The sequence below is a fragment of the Pleurodeles waltl genome, chromosome 3_1 (assembly GCF_031143425.1).
Source record: "Pleurodeles waltl isolate 20211129_DDA chromosome 3_1, aPleWal1.hap1.20221129, whole genome shotgun sequence".
Classification (NCBI taxonomy): Eukaryota; Metazoa; Chordata; class Amphibia; order Caudata; family Salamandridae; genus Pleurodeles; species Pleurodeles waltl.
In genome coordinates this window covers 838,304,450-838,317,590 of record NC_090440.1, presented here as the reverse complement: position 1 = coordinate 838,317,590, position 13,141 = coordinate 838,304,450, and the positions used below count along the sequence as shown (strand labels likewise).

At 44.0% G+C, this 13,141-nt stretch overlaps 1 protein-coding gene across 1 annotated transcript in view; it reads right to left on the bottom strand.

The window, feature by feature from the left end:
- Window positions 1–13,141, bottom strand: part of GTF2H1 (general transcription factor IIH subunit 1) — a 345,280-nt gene continuing 332,139 nt past the window's right edge. The window contains exon 15 of the mRNA XM_069223752.1: window positions 1–3,298. Coding sequence (XP_069079853.1) covers window positions 3,212–3,298 — 87 coding nt within the window. The 3' untranslated portion in view covers window positions 1–3,211. The remainder of the gene's footprint in view (window positions 3,299–13,141) is intronic.

The window sequence follows — 13,141 nt, the reverse complement described above, 5'->3', positions numbered from 1 at the left end:
AATTTGAAATGATTCCATCAAGTTAGTAATTGTAATGAAACGATTGCTGAAAACAGTCCAGGTGAAATACATTTGGCAACCTATGACAATACCTTGAGTAGGTGTATGCTACACTAAACATGTTTTTACATATACTCAAGCTAATAATGGGCTCTAATAAGGTAGGACAATTTACATATGGTGATTACATGTGTCTAGTGAGTCCAGCCTCAGCCTGGTGTATTTTCAAACTAAGCAAAAACAAATCTTGAAGCTCGTGCTTCGGAAATGCCCATTGCCCACTTCATCAACATCATAGAATACGTTTGCCCATCAAAAGCTTTTTACATGCCTGTAACAGGCTGCAGCCATGATTCGCTGGTTCATTTATGAAGCAAATGCTTTACATGGTATGCAAGCACTTGTTTTTGAAAATACACGAGTTACCCAAGCCTCAGACAATTTCATTTAGATGCAAGCACAGGCTGGAGATGGACTGATGCCTTACATACATCATAAAATGATATGAAGTAGGCATGGCTAGATGAGCGTGTCGAGTTTAGTTTCCAATGAGTGTATTACTGGTTAAAACAGCCCAGAAAAAGGGCAATACCTATTTCCTTTAAGTATGCGTTGAGTTTGGAGTATTTTAACTATTGTGTGCCTAAAAGTCAGGTAAGGATGAAGATGCTGTCCAACAAGAAAAATGTAATGCAGCTAACAGTTTTGGTGAGGTACAATTTTTTGGGGACGGAAATAACATTCTCAAAAACCTATAAACAGCTAAAAACTAGTAATTTTATAGGAGTGTGAGCACATACAATTTGAAACGATTGCAAACCAATTATGGGCATTCAAAAGTACCTCACACCACTAACACGATTTCTTAACATCACATTATTTGCTAGAAAGATCAAATTAGATCAACTGTAGATTTCCACACCGTTTGATGTCAATATCAAAGCAGAAATTAAAAAAAAAAAAAAAAAAAAAAAATGGAACCTCAAAAAAAAATGCGGGTTCGCCTACTGGCAGCAGACAACTACCACAGGCTAACCATTCTAAGGATTAAGTATTTGCTTTAATGCACCTGCAGCTTAGATGATTTATAGAAAACATAGTGATGCGACCGAAAGTAGTACAAGATCAGATGTTCAAAATTCAAGTATCTAACGTGCATGATAAGTTACTGTACTGCTCAAATATATTAACATCAGTCTTTAAGGAGACCACGACACACTGGAACATGGCTCCGAAATTTAAATTCTCTGTGTCGAAGTTTTGAATAATAACATTTCAGAATGGATAATAAGAAAAGAACTGTGAATAATACTAGCAGCAGGACAACCATGTAAGTGCTTAAATTGGCAAACGGATATATTTATCAACAGTATCATAAAAAACATTTTCAGGTTCGATTTATTACTTTTCATTCATTAGAACTACGTGTACAACACTGGATTGCGTGAGATGCCCAATGTGATTTTCCAGAACAATAAGAGCAGCAAAGGGAACTATGGACTGGATACTTTCTTATTTTTCAAGATGGAAAGCTGCATTACTGCTCATGCACCACTGCCGACACTGCAGAAGGATCGCTCTTTAGAAAACAAGGAGCGAAGAATTTATCTTACAAAGTCAACACATTCCTCAGAACAACTACACTCCTCCATATCACCTAAAGGAAATGCAACTAGATTTGCAGTCCTGCACTTTTATTATACAAAGGAGTTATGGTGTGGAGCCAAATAGTTTATAATTTAGACACTATATACAAGTGACCATTTCAAAGAGTCAATCATAATGCATGCTCTATAATGCAATATTTACTCTTGTAATAAGGATAGATATTGAGAAGTATGGATTTCAAAGGCAAACAGCTTATCTTGGTTAATCGGAATTAAAGTGCCAACACAGAAATGTGGCAATAAGTACTGCCAAAATGGGAAAGACGGTGACAGAAGAGTAGATTGAGAAGTGATTGCTCTTTATATAAATTACAGGGCACTTTAGTGCCTACTTTCTGGGCAATGTGTGGATAATAAATAACTGTCGGCGTTGAAAAATGACTTTGAACCACAGACCAAGTCATGTTAAACTATGCATAGATTTTGCCAGTGGTTCAATGACTACGGCTCAATATTACACCATATATACAAAATATAAGATAAAGTAAACTGCCTACAAAAAAGATTTACTTCTTAGCTACTTTGTATTTATTTATTTTCTTAAAAAGCCTGCTCGGTTAGCTTAACAGAAAACAGAGCCTACAACGATCAAAGTATGGCACAAACCCAACATTTTTTGTTTGTATTCACCTTCTTTCCGACAATGATTATCGAGTCGCCAAGAATATAACAGTCATAAGGAGAAACGGGAAATAAGCAATTTTTATCAGAAGGGAACATGTTTGTTTATGTAGGTGGTGTGTAGAAGTTTGATTGATAATGTCCACTTGTAAGACAATACAAACATTTTAATACACGCCCACCGTTTTTAAGAGCTATGGCTGCCTTTCTACAAAAAATTATCCATGTCTCTCTAACTCCTCCAGAGAAAAACGGAGGGTGAAGCCACCATGAATAATTGTTCACTTAACTGCGAATAAAGAACCTTGACTAGACGCCTATTCCAGTGCAATGTATTTTGCTTGTGCACATCTTTGGGAAGCATATAGCAGAAGGTTGCCTTTCTTCAGATCACTGTATCAATAACATTTGTTAAAAATATTTTTAACCTCTCGATACAACTGGTAGAAACAGGATTTAATACGACAGGAAGATCTGATGAAGTGTGTGTGTGTGTATATATATACATACATACATATATACACACACACACACACACACACACGTGAAAATACACACCCTGTGTCAATATCTATAAAACTGAGACCAGAAACGGGAGGAGAAAAAAAATCAAAAAAAAAAATCACCAGATCTGCCAACTTTCAAGCTTCCAGTCTTTCTGTGAGCAGCTTTTATGCAAGTTAAAAGCAGTTCCTGAGTAACTGCAGTAAACAGTGTCTATTGTTTGCCTCTCGGCCTTTCCATTTTGGTTCTTGAGATATCTGCACAGTTTTCAAGTTTAATCATCGCCCCTTTAAAAATTGTCCTCTCAAGAGTTCACGCACGATTCTTATGTCCTCGATGCAGCTTTCGCGACAGCGTCTGCACGTCTCACATTTCTTCCCGCAGCTTAACACGTTTCTTTCTGCCTCACCAATGAGCCTTCACGTTTTTTTCAGCATACGTTTAGATTGCCACAACTGGAATTTGTTGTAGGCTGTCTGCAGCATTTCTTCTAAATGACTCGTCAACTGAAAGACATATAAAACATTGAGCAGTCAACAGCTAAAAAGAAGAGAACACTAGCATTGGCAATGTCTGGGTGATCTGAAAGTACCTCCTCAATTATTTATGAGATTAGAACGGTTAAATGAAGTCACACACAACCTTGTACTCAAAAACTCAATCACCGACGATTCCGTGAATTCCCCACGTACACAACCACAATTTAAAAAAACAAAACAAAAAAAACACGCACAACAAACTCCACAACATAAACATGACAAAAATAAAAAAGCATACAAACTTTCCATCACCTAAAGATGGAGCTATATACTTGTATTGACAAACAAGCACTGGCACAGCCAAGAGGTCTTGCCTATGTAAGAGCTATTTGCTTCGCCACTGTGTTTTGGCCATGCTGTTCACCAGCGTGGCTGCTGCTCAGCATGGCTAAAGGATAGTGGTGTAGAGGAGAGTGGAGTGGGCGAAGGGTAGAGTGGAGTGCAGAGACGGTCTTGTATTGGCGTGGCATAGTGTGGAGTCGTGCAGAGTGGCATACACTGGAATGGTGTAGAATGGACTGGAGTAGATTGCACTGGCATAGTGAAGAGATGTATAGAGTGGCATACACTGGAATGGCAAAGAGTAGAGTGGACAGGAGTAGACTGCATTGGTGTAGAGTGATGCAGAGAATAGTGGCGTAGAATACAGTGCAACTGAGTGCAGTGGCAGTGAAATCAGTGGTGTACAATGCAGTGTCATAGATTGGAGTGGTGCATAGCAGAGTAGCACAAAGCGCAGCATCTCTGAGCTGAGTGAACTAGAGCTGAGTGATGCAGAGTGCAGTGGTGTAGAATGCAGAGTAGAGTTGAGTGGTAGAGAATACAGAGTAGAGTTGAGTGGCAGAGTGCAGTGGCATAGAGTGGTGCAAAGTAGAGTCACACAGAGTGGTGCAGAGTACAGAATAGTGGCACAGAGTGCAGTGGCGTACAGGGGAGTAGTCAAGAGGAAAGTGGCATAAAGTTCAGTAGTGGAGATTGCAGTGTTGCAGGGTAGTGTCAGAGTGCAAAGTTGTAGAGTGGAGTAGAATGTTGTAGAGAGAAGTGGCGAAGAGGACAGTAAATGCAGAGTAGAGTGCAGTGGCAGAGTCCATTGACAGTGCAGTTGTGTAGAGTCCACTGGCACAGAGGGCAGTGGTTAAGAGCATAGTGCCATAAAGTGCAGTGGCATACAGTGGAGTGGTGCAGGGTCGAGTACAGTGGCGCTGAGTAGATTGTTTCTGAACAGAGAGAAGTGGCACAGAGTGGAGTGGTTCAGGGTAGAAAGCAGTTGCGTAAAGTTGCATTGATTTTAACAGTGTAGAGTAAAGTGGCATAGAGTGCAGTGGTGCAGAGTAGATTAGAATGGTGTACAGTGGATTGCTCTAGAGTGCAGAGGCATACATTTGAGTGATAGAGATTAAAGTGCATTGCCATAGATTGTATTGGCATTGAGTGCAGTGGTGTAGAATGCAGTCGTGCAAAGTGGTGTAGAGTACAGTGGCATGGGTTGGAGTTGTGCAGAGTAGATTAGTGTGGCCTAGACTCGAGTGGTGAAAAGTGCACTGGCATAGAGTACAGTGGACCAGGTTAAAGAAGAAGCGTGCCTCAAACTGGCAGAGTGGCAGTGGCACGGAGTGGATTGGCAAAGAGTGCAGTGAAATGGAGTAGTGTAAAGTAGAGTGGAGCATTCATGGTGTGGTAGCACACTGCCATTTACAGACCACACCTTTTCAAGTGAAATGACCATTACATTTGCACAGACATGCAGTTTTACTAATAAGACCAGTCTACAGGCGAAAATGTGTGGAAATTGCATCACCTAGTTTAATGATTCGTTTTTTATCAAAGTATTTGTTTCCAAAACTTCGGAAATAACAAAATATGTACTTTATTTGTGCGTTCATAATTCTGATATATTCTGAAATGCTTACACAGTTCACCTAAATGTGTCCTGTGCTAGGGGAAAAAACTAAAAAGTAAACAAGCACCCTTGTTAGACAGCGCTTGATATTTGACCTCCGACTTTGAAAGCACAGCAGACGTGATGAGATAAGAATAAGATTTAAAGGCCTATGAGGAAGGGCGCTCACGAGACAGATATGTCCAGAACACTTGTGCCTAGGGCAATGTTAGTGGATTTTATTTTGTCTCTACCGCGTTGATTATGTCCTGCAAAAAAATATGGAGTCTAATATAGCTACCAGTAAAAATATTTTCTAAATGAATTTGTGTCTGGTTTCAGATATGTTTCAGTGCTTTAAATCATTCTTTGTAAGAACGTCAAGCAACTGCTGCTAGTACATAGATTATTTCGAGAACATTTTATTTACTCCCTGAAAGAAGCCTTTGAATTCTTCTATGGGATCCTATAGCATTCTATTTACCGTTTTTTTAACTGTTGCTTTAGGTTATTTATTATTTGCACCAAAAATTTCGGAAGCATTTTTGCAACCCTTATGATGCTTGAGGTTAAGATTCACTCAGTATGCTTTGCTACTGTGCAACATGGCTAAAAACATTGACAAAGCCAATAGTTTGCATATGAGAAACCTATTGGCTTTGCCAATGCTTGTTTCGTTCTGTATCCTTGTGATTCTCCTAGCAATGAATGTCATTCACTGTGTAAAAACTGTCCCACCAATTTTGAGTTTCTAAATAAGCACTGGTACCCTCAAACTCATATTATGATAATTTCTAGGAGCATGGAAACCACCTACATCATGCAAAATGTAAATTCTAGTAGCTGGCCGAGCCTTCAAAGTCAGGCAATTGTCACTACTCCTAGCCCTCCAATTCCAATGTGATTTGAAAGAATGTAATGATGTGAAAGGCTAATTGAAAATACATTTCCTGTAGTGCTTTCTTTCACATCTCACATTTAACTTATTTTTTCATCTTTGCTTTCTTGGGTTGCCCTTCTACGTTGCCATCGGTCTGCCTTCATTTTGATCCTCATATTTCTGCTCCTGCCATACCAAATCTCTCAATCAGTGCAACAGAAAGCGTGCCACGTGCCCGAATGGGAGCAAGAATAAAGACAGAGAGAGCTGGGACGGTTAAGCAGTATGAAAACAAGAGATGGTTCTAGACAGGGGTCGGTAGGTTGCCTGAATCAGGAAATCAGCAGTGGCAGAAAGATTATGCACAGTAGTACCTCTGCGGTCAGGCGATAGTATATAAAGCATTGTCCAATGTGCTATGTACATACTCTCGTTATCCTTTAACTCTTGCCCGATAAGGACAAGTGTTGCAACCAGTGCTTTAAATGGGCCGGTACTGTCCGGTAGTGAGTACCGGCACTTTTTTATTTTGAGAGGGAGAGTACCGGCACATCTCAAGAAAAACGTAATAATTTTAATTGGAGAGTACCGGCACTTCTCGGAAACAAGCAGGTACTCTGGCACAGAGTATCTGCAGTTAAATTTTTCCATTTCAAGCACTGGTTGCAACGTATACAATTAAGTCATACATTTACAGTGCATACTGCTAGCTGAATGCAAAAAGAATTGTCTGATGTAATATTTTCTACTAGGAATACACAGGGAAGTAGCTAATGCTGGCGGAGTTATCGACAGCAGCAGAAGGAGGTGTTCTCAGCCCGTGCATGTAATGTATGTTCATTTGTTAAACATCTAAGCTGCGTCCCGGGTTACGTCAGCTAGGCACTGTTCTGGACACCTTTGCGGAAAGCAGGTATAAAAATCCAGGCAGAAGCTGCTGGGTAGATATAAAAGCCTGTAGCTATAGAACACGCCCAACTGGTTCTGGGTTGATGAAAACCAAGACCACTCCTTGTGCTGAGAGCTCACTAAAGGGATACTTTATAGATACTTTATTTTATGATCAGCGTGTCCTCTGCATAATATGTAATAAAATAAAAATACAACTTGCTCGAGCATACTGCAATTAAAAGGATATTGTTACAATCCACAACGTGACCATACTTGAAATTCCACAATTACAATCAGCTTAACAGCCTTAGCTCCCATCAGTGCTCTCGCACATGGTTACTGAAGGCAGGACTGCAGAGCGGTATGACGCTAAATGCAAGGTACTTAACCCCTTCGCTGCCAGGCCTTTTCCCCCTCCTGTGCCGGGCCTTTTTTTGCCTATTTGGGGCAGTTCGCGCTTAGGCCCTCATAACTTTTTGTCCACATAAGCTAACCAAGCCAAATTTGCGTCCTTTTTTTCCAACATCCTAGGGATTCTAGAGGTACCCAGACTTTGTGGGTTCCCTTGAAGGAGGCCAAGAAATTGGCCAAAATACAGTGAAAATTTCGTTTTTTTCAAAAAAATTGGAAAAAGTGGCTGCAGAAGAAGGCTTGTGGTTTTTCCCCTGAAAATGGCATCAACAAAGGGTTTGCGGTGCTAAACTCAGGAGCTTCCCAGCTTTCAGGAACAGGCAGACTTGAATCAGAAAACCCAATTTTTCAACACAATTTTGGCATTTTACTGGGGCATACCCCATTTGTGCAATTTTTTGTGCTTTCAGCCTCCTTCCAGTCAGTGACAGGAATGGTCATGAAACCAATGCTGGATCCCAGAAACCTAAACATTTCTGAAAAGTAGACAAAATTCTGAATTCAGCAAGGGGTCATTTGTGTAGATCCTACAAGGGTTTCCTACAGAAAATAACAGCTGAAAAAGAAAAATATTGAAATTGAGGTGAAAAAACCATCATTTTTTCTCTACGTTTTACTCTGTAACTTTTCCCTGCAATGTCAGATTATCGAAAGCAATATACCGTTACGTCTGCTGGACTCCTCTGGTTGCGGGGATATATAGGGTTTGTAGGTTCATCAAGAACCCGAGGAACCCAGAGCCAATAAATGAGCTGCACCCTGCAGTGCGTTTTCATTCTATACCGGGTATACAGCAATTCATTTGCTGAAATATAAGGAGTAAAAAATTGCTATCAAGAAAACCTTTGCATTTCCAAAAAGGGCACAAGATAAGGTGTTGAGGAGCAGTGGTTATTTGCACATCTCTGAATTCCGGGGTGACCATAGTAGCACGTGAATTACAGGGAATTTCTCAAATAGATGTCTTTTTTACACACACTCCTATATTTGGAAGGAAAAAATGTAGAGAAAGACAAGGGGCAATAGTACTTGTTTTGCTAATCTATGTTCCCCCAAGTCTCCCGATAAAAATGGTACCTCACTTGTGTGGGTAGGCCTAGCACCCGCGACAGGATATGCCCCAAAACACAACGTGGACACATCACAGAAAACAGAGCTGTTTTTAGCAAAGTGACTACCTGTAGATTTTGGCCTCTAGCTCAGCCGCCACCTAGGGAAACCTACCAAACCTGTGCATTTCTGAAAACTAGAGACCTAGGGGAATCCAAGGAGGGGTGACTTGCGGGGCTCGGACCAGGTTCTGTTACCCAGAATCCTTTGCAAATCTCAAAATTTGGCTAAAAAAACACGTTCCTCACATTTCTGTGGCAGAAAGTTCTGGAATCTGAGAGGAGCCACAAATTTCCTTCCACCCAGCGTTCCCCCACGTCTCCCGATAAAAATGATACCTCACTTGTGTGGGTAGGCCTAGCGCCCGCGACAGGATATGCCCCAAAACACAACGTGGACATATCACAGAAAACAGAGCTGTTTTTAGCAAAGTGACTACCTGTAGATTTTGGCCTCTAGCTCAGCCGCCACCTAGGGAAACCTACCAAACCTGTGCATTTCTGAAAACTAGAGACCTAGGGGAATCCAAGGAGGGGTGACTTGCGGGGCTCGGACCAGGTTCTGTTACCCAGAATCCTTTGCAAATCTCAAAATTTGGCTAAAAAAACACATGTTCCTCACATTTCTGTGGCAGAAAGTTCTGGAATCTGAGAGGAGCCACAAATTTCCTTCCACCCAGCGTTCCCCCACGTCTCCCGATAAAAATGATACCTCACTTGTGTGGGTAGGCCTAGCGCCCGCGACAGGATATGCCCCAAAACACAACGTGGACATATCACAGAAAACAGAGCTGTTTTTAGCAAAGTGACTACCTGTAGATTTTGGCCTCTAGCTCAGCCGCCACCTAGGGAAACCTACCAAACCTGTGCATTTCTGAAAACTAGAGACCTAGGGGAATCCAAGGAGGGGTGACTTGTGTGGCTCGGACCAGGTTCTGTTACCCAGAATCCTTTGCAAACCTCAAAATGTGGCTAAAAAAACACATGTTCCTCACATTTCTGTGGCAGAAAGTTCTGGAATCTGAGAGGAGCCACAAATTTCCTTCCACCCAGCGTTCCCCCACGTCTCCCGATCAAAATGATACCTCACTTGTGTGGGTAGGCCTAGCGCCCGCGACAGGATATGCCCCAAAACACAACGTGGACATATCACAGAAAACAGAGCTGTTTTTAGCAAAGTGACTACCTGTAGATTTTGGCCTCTAGCTCAGCCGCCACCTAGGGAAACCTACCAAACCTGTGCATTTCTGAAAACTAGAGACCTAGGGGAATCCAAGGAGGGGTGACTTGCGGGGCTCGGACCAGGTTCTGTTACCCAGAATCCTTTGCAAACCTCAAAATTTGGCTAAAAAAACACATGTTCCTCACATTTCTGTGGCAGAAAGTTCTGGAATCTGAGAGGAGCCACAAATTTCCTTCCACCCAGCGTTCCCCCATGTCTCCCGATAAAAATGATACCTCACTTGTGTGGGTAGGCCTAGCGCCCGCGACAGGATATGCCCCCAAACACAACGTGGACATATCACAGAAAACAGAGCTGTTTTTAGCAAAGTGACTACCTGTAGATTTTGGCCTCTAGCTCAGCCGCCACCTAAGGAAACCTACCAAACCTGTGCATTTCTGAAAACTAGAGACCTAGGGGAATCCAAGGAGGGGTGACTTGCGGGGCTCGGACCAGGTTCTGTTACCCAGAATCCTTTGCAAATCTCAAAATTTGGCTAAAAAAAACACATGTTCCTCACATTTCTGTGGCAGAAAGTTCTGGAATCTGAGAGGAGCCACAAATTTCCTTCCACCCAGCGTTCCCCCACGTCTCCCGATAAAAATGATACCTCACTTGTGTGGGTAGGCCTAGCGCCCGCGACAGGATATGCCCCAAAACACAACGTGGACACATCACAGAAAACAGAGCTGTTTTTAGCAAAGTGACTACCTGGAGATTTTGGCCTCTAGCTCAGCCGCCACATAGGGAAACCTACCAAACCTGTACATTTCTGAAAACTAGAGACCTAGGGGAATCCAAGGAGGGGTGACTTGTGTGGCTCGGACCAGGTTCTGTTACCCAGAATCCTTTGCAAACCTCACAATTTGGCTAAAAAAACACATGTCCCTCACATTTCTGTGGCAGACAGTTCTGGAATCTGAGAGGAGCTACAAATTTCCTTCCACCCAGCGTTCCCCCAAGTCTCCCGATAAAAATGATACCTCACTTGCGTGGGTAGGCCTAGCGCCGGCGACAGGAAACACCCCAAAGCGCAACGTGGACACATCCTAAATGTTGGAAAAAAACAGAGGTGTTTTTTGCGAAGTGCCTACCTGTAGATTTTGGCCTCTAGCGCAGCCGGCACCTAGGGAAACCTACCAAACCTGTGCATTTCTGAAAACTAGAGACCTAGGGGAATCCAAGGAGGGGTGACTTGCGGGGCTCGGACCAGGTTCTGTTACCCAGAATCCTTTGCAAACCTCAAAATTTGGCTAAAAATACACATGTTACTCACATTTCTGTGGCAGAAAGTTCTGGAATCTGAGAGGAGCCACAAATTTCCTTCTACCCAGCGTTCCCCCAAGTCTCCCGATAAAAATGATACCTCACTTGTGTGGGTAGGACTAGCGCCCACGAAAGGAAAGGGCCCAAAACACAACGTGGACACATCACATTTTTTTATAAAAAGCAGTGCCTACCTGTGGATTTTGGCCTGTAGCTCAGCCGACACCTGAGGAAACCTAGCAAACCAGTGCATTTTTGAAAACTAGAAACCCAGGGGAATCCAAGATGGGGTGACTTGCGGGGCTCTGACCAGGTTATGTTACCCAGAATCCTTTGCAAACCTCCAAATTTGGCCCAAAAAACACTTTTTCCTCTCATTTCGGTGACAAAGTTCTGGAATCTGAGAGGAGCCACAAATTTCCTTCCACCCAGCGTTCCCCTAAGTCTCTCGATAAAAATGGTACATCACTTCTGTGGGTAGGCCTTGCGCCCACAAAAGGAAATGGCCCAAAACACAACGTGGACACAACATATTTTTTCACAGAAAACAGAGGTGTTTTTTGCAAGGTGCCTACCTGTGGTGTTTGGCCTGTAGCTCAGCCGGCCCCGGGGGGGGGGGGGCAGAAATGCCCTAAAATAAATTTGCCCCCCCAACCCCCACCCTCCCCCGCCGGGAGCGACCCTTGCCTACGGGGTCGCTCCCCCTGCGTGACATTGGCCCCAAAAAACAAATCCCCGGTGCCTAGTGGTTTCTGCCCCCTTGGGGGCAGGTTGACCTAAACTCAGCCAATCTGCCCCCAAGGGGGGCAGAAATGGCCTAAATACAATTTGTCCCCCAGGGGAGCGACTTTTGCCTGATGGGTCGCTCCCCATCTCTAAAAAAAAAAAACAAAGAAAAAAAAAAAGAAAAAAAAGAAAAATTCCCCTGGCGCCTAGAGGTTTCTGCCCCCCCCCCCCCCCGGGAGCAGATCGGCCTAATAATAGGCCGATCTGCCCCCCGGGGGGGCAGAAATGGCCTAAAATAAATTTGCCCCCCCAACACCCACCCCCCCCCCGGGAGCGACCCTTGCCTACGGGGTCGCTCCCCCTGCGTGACATTGGTGCCAAAAAACAAATCCCCGGTGCCTAGTGGTTTCTGCCCCCTTGGGGGCAGATTGACCTAAAATTGGCCAATCTGCCCTAGGGGGACAGAAATGGTCTAAATACAATTTGCCCCCCCAGGGGAGCGACCCTTGCCTGATGGGTCGCTCCCCATCTCTAAAAAAATAAACAAAAAAAAAAAAAAACACAAAAAAAAAATTGCCCGGGCGCCTAGAATGTTCTGCCCCCCACCCGGGGGCAGTTCGGCCTAATAATAGGCCGATCTGTCCCCCGGGGGGGCAGAAATTGCCCAAAATAAATTTGCCGCCCCAACCCCCCCCCCCCCCCCCCCCCACCCCCGGGAGCGACCCTTGCCTACGGGGTCGCTCCGCCTGCGTGACATTGGCGCCAAAAAACAAATCCCCGGTGCCTAGTGGTTTCTGCCCCCTTGGGGGCAGATTTACCTAAAATTGGCCAATCTGCCCCCAGGGGGCCAGAAATGGTCTAAATACAATTTGCCCCCCCAGGGGAGCGACCGTTGCCTGATGGGTCGCTCCCCATCTCTAAAAAAAGAAACAACAACAAAAAAAAAAAACACAAAAAAAAAATTGCCCTGGCGCCTAGAGTGTTCTGCCCCCCCCCCCCCGGGGGCAGTTCGGCCTAATAATAGGCCGATCTGTCCCCCGGGGGGGCAGAAATGGCCTAAAGTAAATTTGCCCCCCCATCCCCCACCCCCCCCCGGAGCGACCCTTGCCTACGGGGTCGCTCCCCCTGCGTGACATTGGCGCCAAAAAACAAATCCCCGGTGCCTAGTGGTTTCTGCCCCCTTGGGGGCAGATTGACCTAAAATTGGCCAATCTGCCCCCAGGGGGGCAGAAATGGTCTAAATACAATTTGCCCCCCCAGGGGAGCGACCCTTGCCTGATGGGTCGCTCCCCATCTCTAAAAAAAAAAAAAAAAAAGAACAAAAAAAAAAAAAACACAAATAAAAATTTGCCCTGGCGCCCAGAGGTTTCTTCCCCCCCTGGGGGCAGATCGGCCTAATAATAGGCCGATCTGCCCCCAGGGGGGC